This window comes from Vulpes lagopus, chromosome 1 (genome assembly GCF_018345385.1).
Source record: "Vulpes lagopus strain Blue_001 chromosome 1, ASM1834538v1, whole genome shotgun sequence".
Lineage (NCBI taxonomy): Eukaryota > Metazoa > Chordata > Mammalia > Carnivora > Canidae > Vulpes > Vulpes lagopus.
Genome location: NC_054824.1, coordinates 146,751,821 through 146,777,286, shown reverse-complemented (window position 1 = coordinate 146,777,286; position 25,466 = coordinate 146,751,821). Strand labels below are relative to the sequence as shown.

The 25,466-nt window shown below is 39.0% G+C and overlaps 1 protein-coding gene across 1 annotated transcript in view; it reads right to left on the bottom strand.

Annotated features, from left to right (window-relative positions):
* DNAH14 (dynein axonemal heavy chain 14) overlaps nucleotides 1–25,466 on the bottom strand; it is a 311,703-nt gene that overhangs the window by 49,152 nt on the left and 237,085 nt on the right. The window contains 8 exon segments of the mRNA XM_041749477.1: nucleotides 1,996–2,240; nucleotides 4,101–4,222; nucleotides 5,183–5,413; nucleotides 9,967–10,182; nucleotides 11,083–11,223; nucleotides 18,017–18,112; nucleotides 18,548–18,679; nucleotides 24,721–24,880. Of these exon segments, the coding sequence (XP_041605411.1) occupies nucleotides 1,996–2,240; nucleotides 4,101–4,222; nucleotides 5,183–5,413; nucleotides 9,967–10,182; nucleotides 11,083–11,223; nucleotides 18,017–18,112; nucleotides 18,548–18,679; nucleotides 24,721–24,880 (1,343 nt within the window).

Genomic DNA, 25,466 nt, shown 5'->3' with positions numbered 1-25,466 from the left:
ACTAAACAGCATCACATGATCGTTGTAAGGAGTTATGGGATTATTACGTTCCATGACCTGGAGAGCATATTCTCACTGATTTTAGGGAAGCTTTCTAAGCAATGTCACGACCTGAGCTGTGGGCTACTGCTGTGTCCCCCCCTACCAACCACTGCCCACAGAGAGCGGGTGGTCACACTAAAGACAAAATATTTACAAAGAGATAGTAGGATGATCTATTTTACTAAAACTTGGAAAAAGGGAGGAAAAAATATGTACCAAATTGAGGAGTCTTTTTTGTTTAGTTTTTTTCAAGGACAATTTTTATTATAACTACTATCAGTAAAAAATTAGTCTTTAAAAACAATCCAACTCTACCAGGAGGAATGCCTGGTAGAGAATAAGCAGCAAAGGCATAATACAGCTCACAGTGTGCTGATGGGTATTATCATAAACAACTATCCTTTTGTCTCATTAAACTTATCTTTTGTCCAATTTAGGCAAAACTTGCAGCAACAACATGACATTTGTCACGCAGTGGCTCATAAACCAGCAGAGGCTATCTTTGTGAGTCTTGTTACACCAACAGTGTAACAACAGTGTCACTCTGGTGTGTCATATATTACCCACATGTCCTGGTTTTGCTCCCTAAGAAGGATTTAGCTGCTAATTCACTCCAACCTTCCCAGAGACACAGATGTGACAATGTTGTCCACACAATCTCATCCTAGTCCTGTCATTAACAGAAGCGTGGTTTATCCATGTGTTACACAGAAATTGTGTATTAGGTGTCAGTAAAATAGGAAGGATTACAGTCAGATCTTATTATAATATGGAACGAAAGTATCTGAGAGACTTTTCAAGCCCCACTGAGTCAGCAGTTAAGAGAGAACAGCAATCCACTGCTAGATAAAGAGTATTAGATGACAGATAAGTCAGGAGCTTGATACTGTGATTTATGACAGGAAATACACCTAAAGTCTCCATCCCCAGCTCTGGCTTAGAGCTCTGAATACCCTGGGGATGAGAGCAATAAATGTGTCTTTTGTTATGTTAATGAGTTCGCTTGAGTCTCTGAAAAGGATGGGGTGGTTGCCCTGGCAGCGCCCCTGAAGCCCACACCCATCCCTGACACTCTGCCTCCCCCACCCCCAATCCCTTCGACCTGGCTGTTCCTAGTTCCATTCTTCCATAGGAGACCAGTAATCTAGTGAGTCCCGATTCTAGTCTACTAGCAAACTAATTAGACCTCAGAAAGGGCTTGCTGGAACTTTTTGTCTGAAGCCCGGCTGTGGGGAGGGAGCGTCTGTAGCACTGAACCCCTAAGGGGAGGGGAATCTGATGCTGTCTCTGGGCAGATAGTGTCAGAATGGACTTGAACTGTGAGACACCCACCTAGTGTCTGAACACTGCTTACCAGCATGGGGGACCCCATCCTGCATGTTGAAATCGGGTATCCAGAACCCCTTTTAGGAGCAGGAATGTCAGTGTGCCCCAGGAATTTCTAATGCTTTATATTTAGTTGTTTAGAAATTATATTGTTAAAATTTAAAGACTATGGTTTCTTATTTTTTATGTTGAAGAGAAAAATAATTTCTACTGCTATTTTAATAAATACCACATTTTCATGGGACATGTATGATTAAGTCATTGGGTTCCATCCTGGTATATTTTAGTATTAATACTTGGGGTAAAAAAAAATACTTGGGGTAAACCTAATCTTTTGGTCTCTGTAATCTAATTTGATACATATAACAGATGTCAGATACCTGACGTAATGGCCTCGTGGCAAATGTCCTGCGGTTTGATGAGCTAAGACAGAGATAGGAATATAGGAACATCAACAGCCACAATGTTTTAAGAATGGGGTGTTTCACCCACATTGATCAGTTATCTGGTGGAAATGTAGATCTGATGTTTTGGGTACCAGTTCAGAGTATGGTTCTCGGAGCTTCTATTCTGTCCTTCCCCAAGTTACTCCCAGGTCTTCTAACGTCACTAAAGACCTGAACTCACCTTGTGCATTCTGCAGAACATTTAACATTTTTTCCTCTAGTTCTTCAAGGGTCACAGCATCACGGGAAATGCTCTCCAATAACTGGAAACGTTGATTTTCTAAGTAAGGGGCTTCATGGGTTAACACGGTAGATAAGAGTTGATCCTGCAAACCCTGGAATGTTACCGTGAAGTTGATCATAGTAACGAAATTGTAAACTGAGGGAGGAAAATGAGGGTTGTCTACTTCTGTAGCAATGTATAACCTGAAGGATGAGAAAGGCACCAGTTAGTCAAAGGATCTGCAGAGGGAAAAAACCCCTAATTTATTAAATAATGGAAAAAAAGATTTTTCCTGGAGGTAAACAAGGTTAACTTTTAGTGTTGTTCAGCCTTGTACACAAAATAGGCTCTCCATTTATATTGTGTGGAGACATTTCCTGTTTATAATTTGAAGAAATACAACCATAGATGATGTCCCTGCTGTATTTGGTTGAAGCACCCAGATGGAGGAAAGCAAAGTGCTAGCTAGTAGGAACTTTGACCTGCCCTTAGATGGTTGTCAATACCCGGTGGAGGGTGTGAGTACAGGGAGATCTACCTTCTCTAAAGGGATGACCCCAGCTGCTGCCAGGAGAGTGACTTGGGTTGGGGGCTGGAGGGAAGGAATCTGGCAGACTGGTTTGTGTGTAAGAGGTGGGGGTAGTGGCCTGGAGTGGGGTGGTACAGGGTGTGTGTGTGTGTGTGTGTGTGTGTGACCTGGAGTGGGGTGGTTCAGGGAGGTGTGTGACCTGGAGTGGGGTGGCACAGGGGTGGGGTGGCCAGGAGTTAGGTGGTATGGGGGGGTTGTAACCTGGAGCAAGGTGGTATGGGGGTGGTCGAGGGGGAGTCTTCCCAGCAACTTGATACAGCAGGGACAGCTTCTCCTTCCATTTTATAAAGAGTAAAATGGAGGCTTAGAGAGGTTAACTAAGTTGCTCACAGCCTGTGGCCACAAAATGGCCAAGTGGGGACCTGTGGCCAGCCCACCTTTCCAGAGGTCCCTCTAGCACCTCCTCACAAACAATCCAATATGGGCACCAGGTTGGCACTGCAGCAACACATGACTTCATTAGCCTTCTGAGAGCAGGAGGGAAAGAATGGGTATCCTGCCAAATGCTGCATTCTGGAGAGGGCTTGTTACATAAAGGGGTTTTAAGTCCTTGAAGGAAAGAACTTGGTTTAACCTAGTGCTTTTCAGAAGTTTGGGACCCCTTTTTTGAGTGACTCCTGTTAAACTCCTGGAATGTCATTTTGAGGAACATACTTTGCAAAATATTTTCTTAACTGAAGGAAGGAGGCCCAGAGAGAGGATTACAGGCTCTAAGAGTGTGGTGAGGATCAAGACTTCAGAGCATTGCCCGGGACAAGGACATATGGACCAGCGTGTCAGAGCCCCTGCAAGGCGGTTATGCCCACTTGGCTGAGGGCCTATAAATCCACCTTCCAACTCCCCTTGTGACTACCCACTCATACAGTGAGCTGCTGATTATGAATTCAAGGGACAGTGCACCTGCCTGGCAACTCAAATGCCTTATTACCCTGGGAATTATATTTTTGTGGTAATCAAATGTGACTATATAAAAGTGCTTTGTGAAGTTGACTGGGGGGAGGTGGGGGTTGCAATCCTGAAGGTCCCTTACTGTTGGGAACATGGATGCAACATTTTTATCCGGCTAGGCAAAGTCTCTCTTTTTGCTCTGGATATCCAGTATGGATTTTGTTTTTTAAAGAAGCAGAAGCTTTTCCTGCTGAAATGTTAGGAAAACAGATCAATGGGAGAGTTCTTGTGATTCAAGTGGGGCCAGGCTTCCCCTTCCAGCACACTTTCTGAGGATTCCCCCTGGACCCACAGGTCTTAGCTGGAACAGTATGGAAACTGTTTTGGAATGGCTTGATAAATAAAAGTCAGTTCACTATTCTGTGTACTGATGAGTGCAACCAGAAACAGAAATAAACAAAATATTCAAAATGTAATCTCACTTTTTGCTCCAGGAGAAGCTTACCACTATGTCAATAGAGGCCTCTATAATATTTGTCTTAAAAAATATAAACACTTGACTCAATTTCGCTGTGAGAGACTTTACCTAAATCTGGGATTGTATTCAATCTCAGAATCATCAACCCTTATGAAATATTGTCCTCTTTTCTGATGGATATCCTTTTTCAAAATTGCCTTCAAACTTGGAGCTAATGTTTCAGGGAGATTCTGAAAAACACAAGAGAAATATATAAAAAGTTCATCTGAAAGCAAATCAGTTAAAAAGCATTTCAAAGAGCATTTAGAAAATGTAAATGGGGATCTCTGGGTGGCTCAGCGGTTTAGCGCCTGCCTTTGGCCCAGGGTGTGATCCTGGAGTCCTGGATGAGTTCCACATCGGGCTCCCTGCATGGAGCTTGCTTCTCCCTCTGCCTATGTCTCTGCCTCTCTCTCTCTCTCTCTCTCTCTCTCTCTCTCTCTCTCTCTCGGTGTCCCTGATGAATAAATAAGTAAAATCTTAGAAAGAAAGAAAGAAAGAAAGAAAGAAAGAAAGAAAGAAAGAAAGAAAGAAAGAAAGAAAATGTAAATGAGGGATACCTGGGTGGCTCAGTTGGTTGGGTGTCCGACTCTTGATTGAGGCTCAGGTCATGATCTCAGAGTCATGAGACTGAGCAGCCCCTGAGTCCCTGCTCAGTAGGAAGTCTATTTGAGATTCTCTCTCCCTTTGCTGCCCACCCCCAACTTTTTCTTTTAAGAAAAATAAAAAGTAAATGTTAGTATTTGGACACCAAAGAAAGCCTGATCTGAGAGAACTGAACACTGAAAAGCCACTGTAGTTATTATTTTTAAAAAGATTTTATGTATTTTGACAGAGAAAGTGCCCATGCACACACATGTACGAGGGAGTGGTGGCAGACAGAGAGGGAAAGAGAGAGTCTACAGCAAACTCCAATGCTGAGCAGGGAGCCTAATGTGGGGCTTGATCCCAGGGCCCTGAGATCATGACCTGAGCTAAAATCAAGAGTCAGATGCTCTACAGACTATGCCACCTAGGCATTCCTGTTTCTTTATTATTTTTTCCATGACAAATTTACTTGTAACTCAAAGCTTTCAGTTTCTATGCTTGGTGCACACAGTATATATGTCAGCTGCATGGAATTGGGTGGTTGGGACATTCTGTCCAAATACCTGCAAGAGGACACTCCCTCCTATTTTCATAGCATTTTCAATTTTTTGGATGTAACTGCTGTCTTTGATGGAGAGCTCCTGCAGCCTGGGCCCTTCCATCTGCCGGATCCAGTTGTGTGCCTGCTTGTGGGGGTCAATCAGCAGTGGCCACTGCAGGCCATTCTTGATCAGGATGGCATTCTCTGTTGAATACTGATCAAGGGGGAGTCCCTGAGAGTGCCATCGGCCAATCTGGAATGAGATAGTTAGTACTTTACTGTTTCATATACTTCTTCACATCTTTAGTATCCTATAGGATACCAAAGGATCTTACAGGCTCACTGCCTTTAGAAAAATCAAATACTCTTTAAGAGGACTAAGGAAATAACAATTTAAATGCTGGGATATGAAATTTTGGGTCAGATGAGTAATTATTCACTAAAACACACTTTTCTGTTCATCAGGAAGGATGAACGCCCATCACAACAAAAATGCTCTGGGAAACAGATAAATATAGGACAGGGTACCTGTTCCCAAGGATCCTGGACTCTAATGCATACATGAAACATGCAATAACACAGAATTATACAGGTGTAATCACAGCTACTCTGTTGCACACCCACCACCTGCCAAGCACATACATACATTATCTGGTTAAATTGCGACAACAACCCTAATTGTTTGGAAGGAGGAACTGGGGTCTGCCTGTGGTTGGACTGTCAGAGGAAGAGGCAGACCGAGGGTTTGACTCAGATGCTGACTCCAGGACTGATAAACTTCTCATCCTCACATAGTCTCTGCCTGTGGCTCTGACTTCATGGCAGTATCAGCAGGTTGGGAGGAAAAAGCCAAGAAGGCCTATGGAGGTTTGAGAAGGAACAGGACACAGGGGACGTCCTAGGCAGTAGGGCATCCTCAGGAGAAGCCAAGGATACTTCTCAGTTTTTAAAGGAAAGAAAAAGTTTTTCACTTAAGCCTGTGAAGAACTGCATGCTCTAGAAGTCTACACAAAAGGAAACAGGAAAAGGGATGAAGAATCCTGAAACCCAGGAGTAGCCCTGTTTGTACCCGAATATAGGTGCCTAGAGTGAAGGTCAGCATGGTGAGAGAAACACATTACCCACCCAAGAGTTTCTGTTCTCCTGACTTCCATGCTTCTCTTTAGTGTTTTACCAAAGTATGTATTCCTAAATGCTATAATTTCACTTTGCTAATTTTGGAACTTTAGATAAAGGAAATCTTAAAGTATATTCCCTTTTCTGTCCAACATCATCTTGTTGTTTTATAGCTGTCTTTATTCATTCCCATTGCTGTAGAGTATTTATGAACACACCTAGATTTATTTATACATTCTACTGCTGAGGGCACTTAGAGTGTTGTGATCTCTCATTTTAGATTTAACTTTTATTTCCCTAATGAATGATGAGGTTAAGCAGTTTTCAAATGTTTATTGGTGATTTTGTGAGCTGCCTGCTTAAAGTTCTTACCCATTTATTTACTGGCTTTTATGTCTTTTGCTTATTGATTGGTAGTAGACCTTTTTACTGCAAATATCCTCTTCTATTCATTGACTTCTCTTCATAGCCTCTGAGTGGTGATTTTTGATGAACAGAATGTCTAAATTTCAATGTAATTCAATTAATGTTTTCCTTTATGGTTAGTTCTGCTTAAAGTAATCTTTTCTTAGGGTCATGAACATTTTCTCTTAAATTATGCCTTACTAATTTGCCTTCCATGGTTAGGGCCACCATTCAATTGCAATTGATTTTTTATGTGTGGTGTGTGGTAATGATCAAATTTCTTTCTTCTTTCTTTCTTTCTTTCTTTCTTTTTCTCTTTCTTTTCTTTTCTTTCTTTCTTTCTTTCTTTCTTTCTTTCTTTCTTTCTTTCTTTCTTTCTTCTCTCTCTCTCTCTCTCTCTCTCTCTCTCTCTCTCTCTCTCTCTTTTGCTGGTAGACATTCAATCACCCAGCACTATTTATTGAAAAGACTACTAATTCCAAACTGCACTGCAGTACCAGCTTTGTCGTAAGTCAGACATCCACATGTGTGTGAGTCTGTGTCTGGGATCTCTGTTCTCCATTGGTGGTATTGTTTGTTCTGCACTGGTTATACATGGATAAATAAATCCACCATCCTAACTAGTGTAGCTTTAAAGTAAATGTTGATATTTGATGCTGCAAGTCCTTCTACCTGTTCATCAACAACATCTAGACATGTTGGCTCTTTGCCTCCTCTTATTACTTTTGGAATCAGTTTGTCATGTAAGAGACACATACATGCTCCCCCCACCTGTTGGAATTATGACTAGGATTACAACTTCAGGATACTGAGTCTTTCAGTTCATGAACATGGCATAACTCTTCATTTATTTAGGTTTTTAAAAATTTATCTCAATAATGTTTTATAGTTTTGTTTCTGTAAGTTTTACACAACTTCTTAATGGATTCATTTTGATGCTATGATAAAAACACTGAACCTGTTTGTTGCTGGTATAGAGAAATATAATCAGTTTCTTTGAGAAACTTTACTAAACTGGTATGAAGTCACATGATCTATCTACAGACTCTCTTGGGTTTTTCTAGGTACATATCATCTGCAAAAACTTCTATTTTTTTCTTCTTTTCCAATTCTAATATCTTTCACTTCTTTTTCTTCCCTTACTGCACTATCTAGGATCTCTGCTAGGATGTTAGATACAACTGGAGATGGTGGATGTCCCCTTGTCATGTTTCTAGTCTCACAGGAACATTTTTGACCAATGCTTAATTTTTTCAATTCTGATTTCTTCTTTGACCTATGGTTAGTTTGGGAGTGTATATCCTAATTTCCAGAAATATGGGGATTTTCAAAGAAACTTTTAATTATTGATTTCTGGCTCTATTGCCTTTTGGACAGATAATATACTCTGTGATTTAAATCCTTTGATATTGGTTGGAACTTTTTGGTGGTTTATTATATGGTGGGTAGTGTTCTACACGTGTTTTCATAGAATGTGTAAGCTTCAGGTGTAGGCCACAGGGTCCTGCAAATGCCCACTAAGTCTGTTGATTACATTGCTCAAATGTCCTCTATTCCTACTGATTTTTGTGTTCTTTTTTTATGAGTTACAGGAAGCAGTATGTCAAAATCTTTCTCTATGATTGTAGATTTGTCCATTTTTATCTGTAGTTCTTTTAATGTGGGCTTTGTATTGTTTCAAGTCTTATTATTAGGCACAAATTCAGAATTGATAAAATGTTCTTGGAGACTTAAACTAATTCTTACCACAACATAAACTTATTTAATTCTAGTAATCTTTTTTTTGCCTTAAAGTCTACTCTGTCCTTTTTGGTAATCTGTGGTAAATTTCCTCCCCCCACCTTTTATTTTAACTGTCAACCTTTATGATTTAGAAATGTCCTTCTAAGTAACTTACAGTCTCTATTTTGAGCTTTAGTTTATATTTTTATATAGTCTTACATATAAAGTAAGACTCAGTAAGACTGAGACTTTATATCTCAGCCTTTTAAGTGGACTTCTTTGGATCACTTGCATCTAATGTAATTGTTGATATATTTGGGTTTAAGTTGGTTATTGGCATTATGAAAATGAGAAGCCAGTATTTGCTTCTGAGATTTTGTAAATTGGGTGGTTAAAGTTATCAATCTAAAATTACTCTTTGGGGATAAATTAAAAAAAGGTGCATTTCTTTCTCATCCTCTCCACACAGATAGATAGACAATAAATATCTATTGATAAATGTAAGGTCTGTATTTTTGGTTTTCTTTTCTTTTCTTTTCTTTTCTTTTCTTTTCTTTTCCTTTCTTTCTTTGATTCTTTCTTTGATTCTTTCTTTCTTTCTTTCTTTCTTTCTTTCTTTCTTTCTTTCTTTCTTTCAATTTTATTTATTTATTCATGAGAGACACAGAGAGAGAGGCAGAGACATAGGCAGAGGGAGAAGCAGGTGCCCTGTGGGGAGCCTGATGTGGGACTCGATCCCAGGACCCCAGGATCATGACCTGAGCCAAAAGCAGACGCTCAACCACTGAGCTACCCAGGTGTCCCTTTCTGGCTCCTTCTAAGAATGCTACCTATGGTTCAGTAAGTTCACCAATTTTATTTTTTAAAAGATTTTATTTATTCATTTTAGAGAGGAAGAGTAAGTGAGAGCAAGAAAGGGCAGAGGTAGAGGGAGAGAGGGGCTGATCCCATGACTCTGAGATCATGATCTGAGCCAAAATCAGTAACCAGATACTTAACCAACTAGCCACCCATGTGCCCCAAGCTCACCAATTTTATTAATGAAAGGGACTTCTGGGAGAGAAATTGGCTATGTTTATTAGGGCGAGGCAGTAAAATTACAATGAGTAAGAGGATTTTCTGTGACTTTTGCCCCGAGAATGAGAAACAAGAGATGTAACTAACTGAGGCATTAGAACTATAACTTAAAATTTTTAAAAAAATTTCAGTATTTTCCTCTGTCAAACAATTTGAGGGCACTTGGGTGGTTCAATCAGTTAAGCATCTGCCTTTGTCTCAGGTCAGGATCTCAGAATCCTGGGATTGAGCCCCGAATTGGGTGGGCTCCCTGCTCAGGTGGGAGTCTGCTTCTCCCTTTCCCTCTGCCTGCTGCTCCCCCTGCTTGTGCTCTCTCTGATAAATAAATAAATAAATAAATAAATAAATAAATAAATAAATAAAATCTTAAAACAACAACAACAACAAACAATTTGGGGAAAAGATCCCAGTTTAAAAAAATGCACTTATGCCCAAAATTCAAATCAACAACAGCCACTTAACTGGATAACAGAAATATGTTACTACCTCATGTTTTTGTGCCATGACTTCAATTAAGGAAAAGTTAGGGGACAAAGAAATGTTGTTTTTAGTGCAAAGGCTCTCCCATTTGTTCACAATTAGCTGGCGAAATTCTGCTGTTAACACTCCACTGTAGACAATGCATGCTGCTGAAATAAGTATGTCGCCCAAAATTCCTTCCAACTTCTTGTCTATTTGATTGATTGTTTCTTGCCATCGAGTCTAAATGTTAAAATAAAAAGGAGTTCTTGCTATTTGACATAAAATATACTATTATGAGACAGTTCAGATATTTGTGGTCTCCAACTTGGATATAGCATTGCTATCACTATTACTGTTCTCATGCTGTGTTTGCATTTAAATTAATAATGGATAATATCATAAAACAAACTATTTTCTATGGGGAACATGAGTCCTATTCTTGGATTTGTCAACAGTGTCATATTTGTTAGGACCCATAGTCAAGTCCTTTGTCTTATAAAGCAAGATAATTTTTAAATTAACAATTAGTTATATTATTAATGATGTTCAATATAATATTGACTTATATTTATTGAATCCTTAGATGTCTAACAGGCATTTTACTTTGAAAGTCTCATTTGACACTTTCAATATCCTATTAAGTAAAAGCCATTGACTTCATTTTAAGACCAGGAGACTGAAGTTTAGAGATTAGCAGAAATTTTTTTAAAAAGGGATGAAAGAGGTCTGAGGATTGACAGAACAGAATAAAATGTTCTCCATTATGACATCTCATCCCTTTTAGCCATCCCTGTTTTATGCATTTGGCTCAGGCTGTCCCTGTGCTGGACAAAGGAAAGCCCCATGACACGTTCATTGACAGGTTTCCTGTTGACCTTATCAGACAAGAGAACTGATGTCTGGGGAACAAGAGAAAGTCCTGTTTAATCCTTGTAATCTGTTGCCTCTGTTTTAAGACTTCTTGACCAGGACTCCTTTATTTTTATCAGGAGTGTCTACTGATCTCAATAAAAAGCAACTGGAAGATAAGATAGTTTTAGGGGGTACATGATACGACCTTTGGTGAAAATAACATCTTGGGGTTCGTCAAGCTCAGTAGAAATTACTAAAGGAGAGAAATAAAACGAAAGAGAATCATGCCTTCTCATCCTTCAGAGCAGTCAGTAAGACAGATGCACACTGCAAGCGCTTGGTGGCCAGTTTTCTTCTGTTTGCCAAGAGTTGTTTTTCAGCAACTATATCTTTGTAGGCTGCCTGCAAAAACAGCAGATGCTCTTCAATCTGAAAGACAGACAATTAATTCATTATCGAGACACAGTATTACGCTCATTTTGCCTCAAGAGTTTAACTATCACTTATATGAATATAGGATGTGGTTACTTCATTTCCACATCCTGGAAAATCTTCCTGGAGAGATGGATTATGTTAACAATAGAAACATAGTTTTTAAATAAATGATTCCATGAAAGTCAAGTTTGCCTTTAAAAGGTCACATTCCTCAATGGGCTTTCTTATAAGCTCAGCACTTGAAGAATCATCATTTTCTGATTTATTTTTCACACAGAAAATGTCATATCCAGTTTCCTTCTCCAAGAAAATGACTGAACTTTATCATCCCAGATACACTGACCAGCCTGGAGGAATGGGTAGGTTTTTTGAAGGAAGGCTGGTAGGATGAAGCAGCTCTAACCTATGCCTGGGCTGTCAGTGGAAAAGATACCATCATGAATAGCTGACAAAATGATATTCTTAAATTAGTGCTTATCTTGATAACGCCTTTGCTCAAAAGCATTTGGTGAATTTCTATAAAAATGATTGCCCATGGATATGGCCCAAAGTTTTGGCCTTGTCAATAAAAGCCTCCCCGTTCTGACCCCAACCTCCCTCCCCAATGTCAACTCCTTTCCAATAACATTACACTGTTGCCAGACTGCTTTCTTCCATATTTCCTACACACACCTTAAATATTCTTGCCTCTGGGATTTGACTGCCATCCTTCCCTTGTACCTGAAATCGTTCCTTGAAAGGATCCCTTGGATCTACATCCAAGGCATTCTTTAAAATCCTTATCACGTTCCAGATGCCACAAAGCCTCTGTCCTCTCAAATCCACACTGATGTACTTGTTTATAACCATCGTTTGAGCACTAATCATAAATTGCCTGATATTATCTCTTGGGTTGTGGACTTATTATCCTTATATTTTAATTTATTTATTTATTTTTTTCCTTATATTTTATATTTATATTTTTGAAAGATGTTCATGTCTTCTCAAAATCTTTGAAGACAGTGTTTAACATGGAAACTCGAACACAGTATGTTCATGGATTCATGTATACCAAATTGTGCTTATTGAATAGAGTTTCTAATTTATAATTTATCCTCCTAAATATGTTATTCTAGTGAAAATATCTAAATACACACACACACACACATTACTACCTGTGGCATGATTACTCTAAAGATTTATTTATTACTGGTTCGCCCATAATGATTACTCAGTTCTTTTTACTCTAATATAAAATGCTGTTTTGTTTGCTCATTCCTTTTGATTTGATTATTCTGAGAAAACGTTCTTGCTACTTGTGACATAGTGAACTGTATAAATATTTAAGTGTAGGGGCTTTACTGACTCAACTAAACATGTAAAATTCCTTTTTCTTTTTTTTTTCTGCTTTGTGCTGTCATTTTATTTTCTTCTAGTTCAAGTATAGTTAATATACAGTGTTATATTGGTTTCAAGTGTACAATATAGTGATTCTATAATTCCATACATTGCACAATGCTCATCAGGACAGGCACACTCCTTAAACCCCATTCCCTAATTCCCTATTTCCCACCCACCCACCCACCTTCCCTTTGGTGATCATCAGTGTGTTTTCTAGAATGAAGAGTCTGTTTTTGGGCTTTTCTTTCTTTGTTTCTTAAGTTCCATATTAGTGAGATCATATGGTTGGTATTGGTCTTTCTTTGATTTCATTCATTATACTCTCTAGCTCTATCCATGTCATTGCAAATGGCAAGATGAAATCTGGCTGAGTAATATTCCATTGTCTATACATATACCACATCTTCTTTATCCATTTATCAATCAGTGGACACATGGGCTGCTTCCATATCTTGGCTATTGTAAATAATGCTGCTATAAACATACTCCATACTATTTTCCATAATGGCTGCACCAGTTTGCATTCTCACCAACAGTGCACAGGGGTTCTTTTTTCTCCACATCCTCCCCAACATTTGTTTCTTGTTTTTGATTGTGGCCATTCTGACAGGTGTGAGGTATTATTGTGGTTTTGATCTGCATTTTCCTGATGATGTTACAAGACAGGCACTATGCTCTCCAAGATAACATTTTTAATGAATCCCCATGTAATATCATAGCTTCTGGCATTATTTATTTCCCCTAACGTTCCCTATATTTTTTGGAAATATTTTTTATATTAGGGCCCAAGTGAACAAAAGATCTATTTTTAAAATAGGAGACAGTACATAACTGAGGAGAAAATCTCAACGAAGGGCTTAAAACCAGTGGTGTTAACTATTATACTCACTTTTAAAATGCTAAGTGTATCTATTAATATTTTATAAACATTTAAATATACTTGAGTTCAATGAATTAAAATATTTGAAATGTCTGGTGAAGGCCAAGGTTGCAAGCTGGAAGGGAATGCAGACTACTTTTAAGTTAGGTTTTGACTGAAATTTAGAGTTTATTTTTTTCTGCCCTACCACTTGATAATAGTAAAAAGAAAAAGGACAATATTATAAATTTTTGTTGTGTGAATGAATGAAATACAAAAAATATACCAAAAATCATGAATGAACTGAGTAAATACTAAAATCGAAAGTACCAGGCATCAAGGAATAAGTGAAAGGGAGTTCCAGTCCAAGATGGTGACACAGGGGGCATCTGAACCCATCTGCTCCTGTGGACACACCAAACCTACAACTATGCACAGAGCTAGTCCCCATGAAAGAAATTCAGAAACTAGCTGAGCAACTCCTACACACCGGGTGAATAAAAAGTATTCAAATCCACACAGTAAAGGCTGGGACACTCCTACCACAGCCTACACCCCTGGCACAATGACACAAACAGGAGAACTCACAACTCTAGCTTCCCTTGCAGGTGAAGATTTTGAACCCAACATCTCATGTCTCAACCTTTAAGACTTCCACCTAAGGGATGGGCCCCCAAAAACAGTTAGCTCTGAAAGCCAAGAGGGCTTGCATCCATAAGATCTACTGAACTAGAACAAATACTTTCTAAATGGCTATCCCTCCAGGGCTTAGCATGGAGGGAGTAGATAGAAATGTGTATCTCTCAGTCTTTGCTTTAAGGAGGCCTATCTGAAAGAGGCTGTGGTCTAAGGGTCAGGCTTCCAGTTTAGCACACATTTAGGGGCTGACTGTGATCCTCCTGCACTGGTGGTTGTGGCCCACAGGATACAGTACCTGAGCACCCAGCTCTGGTGGCCAGAAACCTTGTGTTTGTGGGTCGCCAGAACTACAGCAAACAAAGAAATAATTCTCAACTGGCTCAGTGTTGAGGGCTTTGACAGAAACACTCATCTCCCAATCTGTCCCTGAAGAGAGCTATTTACACAGGCGTCCAAAGAGCCTGCATCTAGGTACTGACGGAGATGCTTCCCTTTGGGACACTCTGAATACTGGGAATCTCTAAGAAAAAACAAAGCTGCTTGGGCAATGGTGTGAGAGACACCAGGATCTCAGGCTGGGCCGAGGAGGTTCATGTCCTACACAAGACCATTCTGACAGGATAGGGAGATATGGCTGTTTTGTTAAATGCAGAGAAGCCAACACAGAGAGTTAAGGAAAATAAAGAAACAGAATTATTTATTCCAAATCACAGAAAAATGAAATAACTGACCTGAAAAATAAAACTACAGACTAATACCCTTGATGAATAAAGATGCAAAAATTCTCAACAAAATAGAGCAAAGTGCATTAAAGAACACATTAAAAGAACTGCACACCATGACCACATAGGATTTATCCCTGAGATGCAAAGATGGTTCAAAATATGCAAATCAGTAAATGTATTATATCACATTAATAGAATGAATGATAAAAGTCACACCATCATCACAATAAATGCAGAAAAAGCATTTGACAGAATACAGTATCAGTTCATGATAAAAACCATCAACAGATTGGGTATAGGAAGAACAAACCTTAAAATAATAAAGGGCAGTTACTACAACAAACCTATAGCTAACATAATATTCCATGGTGAAAAACTGAGAGCTTTTCCTTTAAGATCAGGAACAAGATAAGGATGCCCACCCTCAACATTCTTACTCAATATAGTATTAGAAGTCCTGATTAGAGCAATCAGGCAAGACAAAGAAATAAACAATACCCAAATCAGAAAGGAGTAAGTAAAAGTGTTAACTATTTGCAGATGACATGCTTTTGTATATAGAAAGTCCCCAAAATTCAACCACAAATAACTGTTAGAACTAATCAACAATGTCAGTAAAATTGCAGGATGTAAGATCAATATTCAGAAATCAGTAGCATTTCTGAACAGTAATGAAAACAGTATGTGGTAATGGCATAAAATAGACACAGAGACTAGTGGGACAGAATAGAGAGCCCTGGAGTAAATCCTGGCATACATGGTCAACTAATATTCAACAAGGGAGCCAAGAACAATCCAATGGGGAAGGACAATCTCTCCCACCAAATGGTGCCAAGATAACATGCAGAACAATGAAAGTGGAGTCCTATCTTACACCATTCACAAAATTAACTCAGAATAAATCAAAATACCATCAAACTGATACCATAAAATTCCTAGAAGAAAATGTAGGGAAGAAACTGCTCGACATTGGTCTTGGTGATGATTTTTTTTTTTTGGATAGAGTACCAAAAGCACAAATAATAAAAGCAAAAATCAACAACTGGGACTACATCAAACTTCAAATTTTCTGCAGATCAAAATAAACAATTAACAAAATGAAAGGAAAAACCTAAAAAAAAGAATAGTTTTGTAAAACGGTTGGATAAGATGCTAATATCCAAAATATATAAAGATCTTTTACAATTCAGTAACAAAACCCAAACTATCCAATTAAAAAATAAGCAGAAGATGGAGTACACCTGGGTGGCTCAGTCAGTTAAGCATCTCAACTCTGACTCTTGATTTAGGTTCAGGTCATGATCTTAGGGTCACAGGACTGAGCCCCACATCAGGCTCTGCTTGGTGAGGAGCCTGCTTGGGATTCTCTCTCTCCCTCTGCCCCTGCCCCTCCCCCACTTGTTCTCTCTTTCTCTCTCTCAAAATAAATAAATATTTTAAAAAATGAGCAGAGGAACTAAAGAGACATTTTTCCAAAGAAGACATATAGATGGGCAACAGACGTGAGAAGATACTCAACATCACTGATCATCAAAGAAATGCAAATTAAACAAAACCACAAAGAGATATCACCTCACACCTGTTAGAATGGGTCAGAAAAAACAGTATAGACATTTTACAATATTAATTCTTCCTAACCATGAGCATAGACTATTTACAGACTATTTCTGTAGTGGTTGCTAAGTGGTCCTGTGCCATGCCCTGGAGAGCACTCCCAGCCCCGCCACTGCCCACCCCGGCCCTCCATCCCCATTCTGTTTTTACTGTAGGCTCCAGGACCTGACACTGCTCTGTGACTGGTTGGTGTCTGTGCCACACCAGTTACTAGATTAATCATTCCTGGGGAGAAGTATTTTATAGTGGAGTAGGTAAGTGCATGGGCTTTAGAGTTAGACACGCCTGGGTTAGAGCATGGGCACCACTAGAGGGTCACGGTGTTGGACAAATTTATAAATCTTTCACTTAAGCTTTCTCCCTTGTAAACATCTCCTTCTGAAAGCTGACCTGAGGATTAAATGTGAAAGTCTGTATAAAGCCTCAGTGTGGGGGATCCCTGGGTGGCGCAGCAGTTTGGCGCCTGCCTTTGGGCCAGGGCGCGATCCTGGAGACCCGGGATCGAATCCCACGTCAGGCTCCCGGTGCATGGAGCCTGCTTCTCCCTCTGCCTATGTCTCTGCCTCTCTCTCTCTCTCTCTCTGTGACTATTATAAATAAAAAAAAAAAGCCTCAGTGTGGTACTTGGAACATAGTATACACTCAATAAATGTTAGCTATTATTAACACATCTCTAAATATAACTATATAGGTACATGATCGGCTGCAACAAAGTATTAGCGATAAAATGACATGTCAGCACAAAATATATTCAGTAAAAATTTATTAATTTTCTTAAAAAATGTCTGATACTTTTTAGATAGCTGAGTTTGCAAGAAATGCCTTTGGGGCCAGGCAGGTGACACAAATGCTTGAAATGAGTTGGGGGCTTATTACAGACAAGTGAGAGTGCCAACCCAAGGCTGCCAGATCTTCTGAATTTTCTTCTGAATGAAGGCAGAAATTCAAATTTTAAATGAAATCCCCAGATCTTAAAATGTTGGTAACTACGTTGAAATGGAGAGCTTAGGGAGAAAGACCATACAGGTAAACAGAAGATGCCAACGGGCTGGATCTCTCTGCTAGAGGTTGTCTCTCAAGTGTGCTATGTTACCCACTCTCACTGTCTGTGAACGGGCTGGTGACCTCAGTCCTGGCTCTTGTAATAATATCCCTATTTTAACTTAAAACCCAGAAGTTTAAGAAATAACCTTGTCTTTACAAAACAAAAGAGTCATTGATATAAACAGGTTAAGGACAGTTTTTTTAAGATCACAGTTTGATAGTGGGTGGGTCTTTGGTAGACAGAAGTCACAAAGCTCTCCTGGGAGAAATCTGGTGAAATGTTAGTTAATATATTACTGATACAGTAATAATTATCATTCTTGAGTGTTTTACTATATGGAAGGTACCCTTACATATAGTACTGGTATTATTTACTTAATCACAATTAATCTCTTCATTACCTTTATTATCCTCATTTTATTTTAAACTGATAAAACTCTACTGAGGTAATGACGATGGTGTTTCTTGGTGTTTCTGACTAGTTCACAAAGGTGTTGCAAGTTTAACAAGCAAACAAATGTCTTACCAGCTGCAAACCTCTTTGTTTCTCAGCCAGCCTTTGCTGTGTAATTTTGAGGACATTCTGAGCTTCAGCTACTTGCATTTGCTTAGGGCCCACCACCTTAAAAAAGAATGTCACAACATTTAAGTGTTAAAAAATGTCAAGTTAAAAATGTTGCTTCTGTTTGAAAGACATTTATAAGTGTCAATTCTTATGATCGGCTTTCCTAGAAATTATGTGTACAAAAGGGATATAAAGAAGTTTAATATGGTGAAATATATGAAAACCAAATAAAACAATAGCATAGTTGCCATAAATAAAATAATGAAAAATAAATATAATAAATATATTTATTTAAAAAGTAATTATTTATAAAATATAATAAAAACAATTTAAAAATAAAATTTGTATCTGTTAGCATAATATCTTTGATTCAAGTTGCACTAGGTATCCTTTCACAGAAGTTCATTTGAGCATTGTTAAGGGAACATTATTTCTGGGACTCTGAGGTGTCCCTTCCAGGTTGTTTTAGGTACTGAGGAGGAAAGAACATACCTTCTGCACTTCGTGGTAGTTATTCAAAGCTATAACCCACTGGCACATAGAGCAACAGGCAACAGACACGAGAGCAATCTTGTTTGGGTTGAAATCAGGTAAGATTAAAATTTTTTTCAGCTTCATGAAAACCTAGAGATAATACAATTCGTGTATTACAAGAAAAAGCAATGTTGTTGACCTGAAGTTGTCCTAAATACACAATATACACTAAAACAAAATTTTATTGCACATAAGAAATACTCCACTCCTCTTAGATGGTAGGCTTATAGCACAGCTGTGTACACAGTGGCTCCAGTTGCAGAGGAGGGCAAAGCCTCGCTTACAAATATCTTGTTATTGCTACTGTTGGCACAGCAGCTTTGCCGGAGTTTTAAAAAAGGGACTCCATTTTACAACAAAGAGAAAGCAGATAAACATGGAATTTGGTGTGCAAGGAGATCTGAAGTCTCTCTCATGCAACCTGAGGTATGAGAAGATAGAACACTGTGCCCTACCTTCTGACCCCAAGGGGCATATCTGCACGGCACAGTTCCCAGGCCCCAGTGAAGGGTCTGGGTTGTCAGTGGTGGCAGTGAGGCCTGAGCACGCTGAGGACACTATAGGTGACTTGTGTCACATGCCTTTTTTCCAGTTGCTTACATACTATTTCTCCTCTATTTTGCGGAGCCATAATCAAAATAAAATCCTTCTGAGACCTGAGATTCCTTTTCTTCTCTTGTCTGGTAGGTCAGAACCATTTTGCTAAATAATTTAGATGGCAGGTGATCCATTATCAATTTATTATTGCTGTTTTCATTATTGCTTAAAATACTGTTATGCTTTTAATAACTTCTTTAGATAAGCTATTATTTTAGCTTGAAAGTTCTATTTAAACAAAACCACAAGGAATCATTTTTACTAAGAATGCTCCAGAGAGTGAGTAGTTGTTACATTAATCCATGAGTAATACGGATGTCAGCACTAACATTCTGCTAAAGAATTCACCTTGTTCATATATGATCCTGTATTTCCTAATAACATAGATTATCACTGTAAGTAATTAATTAATTGTGTTTTTAGCTGTTTCGTATCTGGCTTCCCTCTTATAACGTCAACTTCATAACATCGAGGAATGAGTTGGTCTTGTAAGCTATTGTCGTGTCTCATGATGTCCCTTAGAAGGAAAATACTCCATAGATAGTTGTGAATGAATTAAGGACAGGGCGCTGTGTGCATCTACAAATCTACCTGCCTAACATCTCAGCTCAGCTCCTGCCTAATACTCCTGTTCGGATATTCCTCTAGCCTCTACACTGGAATTACCCAGTTCTAAAATCACTTTCACATTTCTGGGTATTTGTTACCACAGCAACCACTGCCTGTGGCCCAAATCTCTGAGTTTCCTGTGAGCACTGTGACAAATCAGCACAGCCTGGGTGACCAAAGACCATAACTTATGCTCTGGCCGTGCTGGAGACCAGAAATCTGAAATCAAGGTCCAGGTGGGATAGTACTCGCTCTGGGGGCCTGGTGGAGATTCTGTTCCTTGCCTTTTCCAGCTTCTGCTGCCAGAGGCATTACTTGGCTTATGGCCACATGGGTGGTGTCTGGGCTAGTTACTGCTCTCTACTGTGCCTCTGTCCAGGCCCTCGGAACCTTCCGCCTACCCTGCCATACTTTTCTCCTTTTCCTACAGGACTCCTTTGTCCAGCATGGCCTCCCACTACATTGGGCACTGAGCCCCAACACTTACTCAGGACTCTGGCCCACTCCCATGGTCCTTGAAGTGCTACAGTAAATCTATATTCTTCTGAATTAAATCTGCTCCAGAAAAACCCTTCACTAGGTGTCTACACTACTTGATTTTCTTCTATTTTTTTCTCTGCTCTCATCTGTCCCCCATCTCCTCCAGCATGAATTAATATTTTCAAAGTGCTCGGAACAATGTCTGGCATATGTTGTTATATGAACATTTGTTACACAAATTAAAATAAATCTTTGGGATCCAGTTCAAGATGGTGATGTAGGAGGATCCGAAACTTCCCTTCTCCAAATCTACAACTACATAAGAACAACTATCTTTAAAAGGAACCAAGAAGCTACCTGAATACTCCTACACATTGGGCAATGAGAATAAACACCCCTGAAATGGGTAGCAGAAGCAGAGACAATCTTGCTGTACACCCACTCCTGGCATGGTGACCCACAATTGGGAGGGAACTCACAGCCCCAAGCTTCTCTCTGAAAAGTTTGAACTCCCACACCTGGCACCTTACCTTTTTAGACCTGCACCTGAGAGAAGATCCCCAAAACATCTGGTTTTGAAAGCCAACAGGGCTTGCATCCACAAGACTCCCGAGGCCACAGTGAACTGAGGAACAGTCCTGAAAGAGCTCATGCAGACTTATCCCCTAGGGCCCAGTGCACAGGCGGGTAACTGAAAGGTTCCCAATCATCCAGGGAAAGAGGCCCATGTGCTTAGCTCATAGCTTTGACATGAGGGTTGGTGTTCTAGTTTCACATACCAAACAAAACTAGCAAAAAAAGAACACCTGGGTGGCTCAGTTGTTGAGGATTTGCCTTTGGCTCAGGTCATGATCAGGTCCTGGGCTTTTGTCCTATATCAGGCTCCCTGCAGGAAGCCTGCTTCTCCCTTTGACTATGTCTCTGCCTCTCTCTTTGTGTCTCTCATGGATAAATAAAATCTTAAAAAAAAATGAGAGCAGAAATAATGAAATAGAGACTAAAAACACAATGGAAAAGATCAATGAATTGAGGAGTTGGTTTTTTAAAAAAGACAGAACTGAAAAACCTGTAGTTAATTCACCAAGAAAAAAAGAGAGGGCTCAAATAAATAAAAACAGAAACAAAAGAGATACTACAATATACCCCAGAGGTACAAACAGATTAGAAGAGACTGCTATGAACAATTATACACCAACAAATAGGATGAGTTAAAAGAAATGGATAAATTCCTAGAAACATGCAACTTACCAAGACTGAGTCATGAAATAGAAAATCTGGACAGACTAATTATTGGTAAAGAGATTGAACCAGTGATGAAAAACCTCCCAACAAACAAAAGTCTAGAACTAGCTGGCTTCAGTGACAAATTCTTTTTTTTTTTTTTAACATATATACATTCTTAAAGATTTTATTTATTAATCATGAGAGATACACAGAGAGAGGCAGAGGCACAGGCAGAGGGAGAAGCAGGCTCCACGCAGGGAGCCCGATGCAGGATTCGATCCTGGAACTCCGGGATCACACCCTGAGCCAAAGGTGGATGCTCAACTGCTGAGCCACCCAGGTGTCCCTCAGTGGCGAATTCTATCAAATATATTAAAAAGAATTAATACCAATCCTTCTCAAACTTTTCCAAAAAACAGAAGAGGGGACACATCCAAAGTCATTTTATAAGGCCAGCATTACCTTGTTACCAAAATCAGACAAGGACATCACAAAAAAAGAAAATTACAGGCCAATATCCCTGATGAACAATGATGCAAAATCCTCAACAAAATATTAGCAAACTGAATTTAATAGTACTTCAAAAAAATCATAAACCATGAAGTGGGATTTATTCCAAGGGGTCAAGGATGGTTCTGTATCAATTGATCAATCAATGTGATATACTACATTAACAAAATTAAGGATAAAAATCACATAATCATCTCAATAGATGACTATTTCGATATCCAGTTATGATAAAAATACTCAACGAGCTGGGTATAGCTGGAATATACCTCAATATAATAAAGACTGTACATGACAAGCCCACAGTTAACATCATACTTAACAGTGAAATTCTGAAAGCTTTTCTTCTAAGGTCAGGAACAGGAGAAGGACGCTTACTCTCACCACTTTTATTCAACACAGTATCCAAAGTCCTAGCCAGAGCAATTAGGCAAGAAAAAGATGAAAGGCATTCAAATTGGAAAAGAAAAACTGTCACTATTTGCAGATGACATGATATTATATGTGGAATACTCTAAAGACTTAGAAAAAATGAATTCAGTACAGTTGCAAGATACAAAATCAATATACAAAAGTCAATTGCATTTCTATACACCAACAATGCACATCAGAAACAGAAATTATGAAAATAATCCCACTTACAGTTGCATCAAAAAGAATAAAATACCTAGAAATAAACTTAACCAAGGAGGTGAAATACTTTTCAGTACACCAAAAACTGTAAGACACTGATGAAAGAAATGGAAGAAAACACAATAAGTGAAAAGATATTTTACGCTCATAGGTTGGAAGAAGATTGTTAAAATGTCTGTAATTCTCAAGGCTATCTATAGATTGAATGCAATCCCTATCAAAATTCCAATAGCAGTTTTCACAGAAATAGAACAAACAATCCTAAAATTCGTATGGAACCACAAAACAGCCCAAATAGCCCAATTATCTTGAAAAAGGAGAACAAGGCTAGAGGCAACAGGCTTCCTGATTTCAAACTGTATTATAGAGCTATAGTAATCAAAATTAATCATATAACAGACGCATAGATTGATGGAACAGAACTGAGTGTCCAGAAATGAGTCCACACATAAAGTTGATCAATTTATAACAAAGGATCCAACCATATATAATGGGGAGGAATGCCAGGATGGCTCAGTCAATTAAGCATCTAACTCTTCAGTTGGCTCAGGTCCGATCTCAGAGTCATAAGATCAAGCCCTGGATTAGGTTCTGTGCTGGGCATGGAGTCTGCTTAAGATCTCTCTCTTCCTCTGCCCTTTCCCTACTCCTCCCAAAAATAAAAATAAAAATAAGTAAGAATATACAATAGTTGGAAAGGATAATCTCTACAACAAATGGTGTTGGGAAAACTTGACAGCCACATGCAAAAGAATGAAGCTGGATCCCTATCTCACATCATATACAGAAATAACTCAAAATGGATTAAAGATGTGGATGTAGACCTGAAGCCATAAAACTCCTAGAAGAAAACGTAGATGGTGAACTCACTGACATTGATTTTGGTAATGACTTTGGATTTGACATAAAAAAGAAAGCTAACAAAATAAAAAAAAATATATATATATAACTACATCAAACTGAAAAGTTTCTGCCCTGTAACGGAAACCATCAGCAAAATGAAAAGGTAGCCTATAGACTGGGAGAAAATATTTGCAAACCACATATGTGGTAAGAGGTTAATACCCAACATATATAAAGAACTCCTACAGACTCCCCCCAAAACCACACCTCACTCAAGAGAAAGCAAAAACAAAAAAATAAAATAACCCCAAACCCAATCTGATTTAAAAAATGGGCAGAGGATCTGAATAGACATTTTTCCAAAGATCCCTGCATGGAACCTGCTTCTCCCTCTGCCTGTCTCTGCCTCTCTCTCTCTCTCTATCATAAATAAATAAAAATAAATCTTTAAAAAAAAAGAAGGAAATCCTTCCAGTTGTGACAACACAGATGAGGCTTGCATGTGTTATGCTAAGTGAACTAAGTTAGACAGAGAAGGATTTTATCACTTACATGTGGAATCTAAAACAAAAACTGAACTCAAATACAGACAACAGATTGGTGGCTGTCAGAGGTGGGGGACTTAGGGATGGTGAAGGGGGCCAAGAGGTGCAAACTTTCAGCTGTAAGATAAATAAGTCCTGGGGGTAGAATGTATGGCATGATGACTAGAGTTAAAAATATCATATTGTGCATTTGAAGGTTATTATGGAGTAGGATCTTAAAAGTTATCATTATAAGAAAAAATATTTGCAACAATGTGGGGTGATAGATGATAACTAGGTTTACTGTGGGGTGATCACAATATATATGAATATTGATTCATTATACCATACACCCGAAGTTAATATAATGTTATATGTCAATTATATCTGAACTTTAAAAAATTCCAGACACTTTTATTCAAACCTTGTGGTTTCTTAGTGTAATGCAGTCCCTCCAGAGAGACTTTCTCCCTCTGTTGGTCTCTTCTCTCATTAAAGAGATTCTGAGACACAGCATTCCCTGATTTGGGAGACACACTGCTTTTCCTCAGCATTCCCAGCAAACCTGTTACATATGGTTATGGAGCTTGCTCCCTCATCTTCTAACCTGCATCACAGACTTTCCATTCTAATGCACAATTCCAATGTTGGACTCCTGTAGACTATGAGTATGGGAGGCATCAGTTATGCATTAATTAGGGATCAACTCTGTACCTTCTCCGGTATGCTGTCCTTGTCAAGGTTAATCAGTCTTTTCAGGAAACCAGTTTCCGAAAGAAGCAATTTTGCTGACATCCAGTTAGGTTTCTTCTGCAGAAGAATGCAGACCGCATTCATGACTGTCAGCACGAGAAAGGGAGGCCGTGTATACACTCTGCAATAGGTGGTGGAAACCTGGTCAGCTTCACAACTGAAATTGAATGCATCCTGTAAACTATCTTAGAAGACAAAATACACAGATTTTTAACAGGCTTTTCATAAGGTTAACTACTTAGCTATTTCAGTTTGGGCTATGTGTAAACATTTGGGTATGTTTAACATATGGGTATCTCTACTTTGGGAAGATGACATGCGTAAGACTTAAATATGTAGAACATCTAAGTTAGAGGTTAATTCTTTTCATTAGAAAAGTACTCACTGCAGAGTCCTTTATAGCAGGAGCCCTCCTGTTTCGTCCCAGTGCTGATGTCCTAATGACTACTTGACAGAGACAGCTAAGCCACTCCCCTTAAACATATCCTCTGACTTTTCTCCATCCTCATCTGAAATTCCTGCCATAAAATCACTGATACAACAGAGTGTGGGAAAGAGGATTGGTGGGGGCTGGTCTCTTAGATTGTTAGTGTGGTTATTGGCATGCTGGAAGCAGCTTCTTATTTGCATCCTCATCAGCTGACTTGCCACTGCAGGAGCACGAGAAGGTGACATTCTGGAGAGCCAGGGGTCAGAAGAACAGTCCC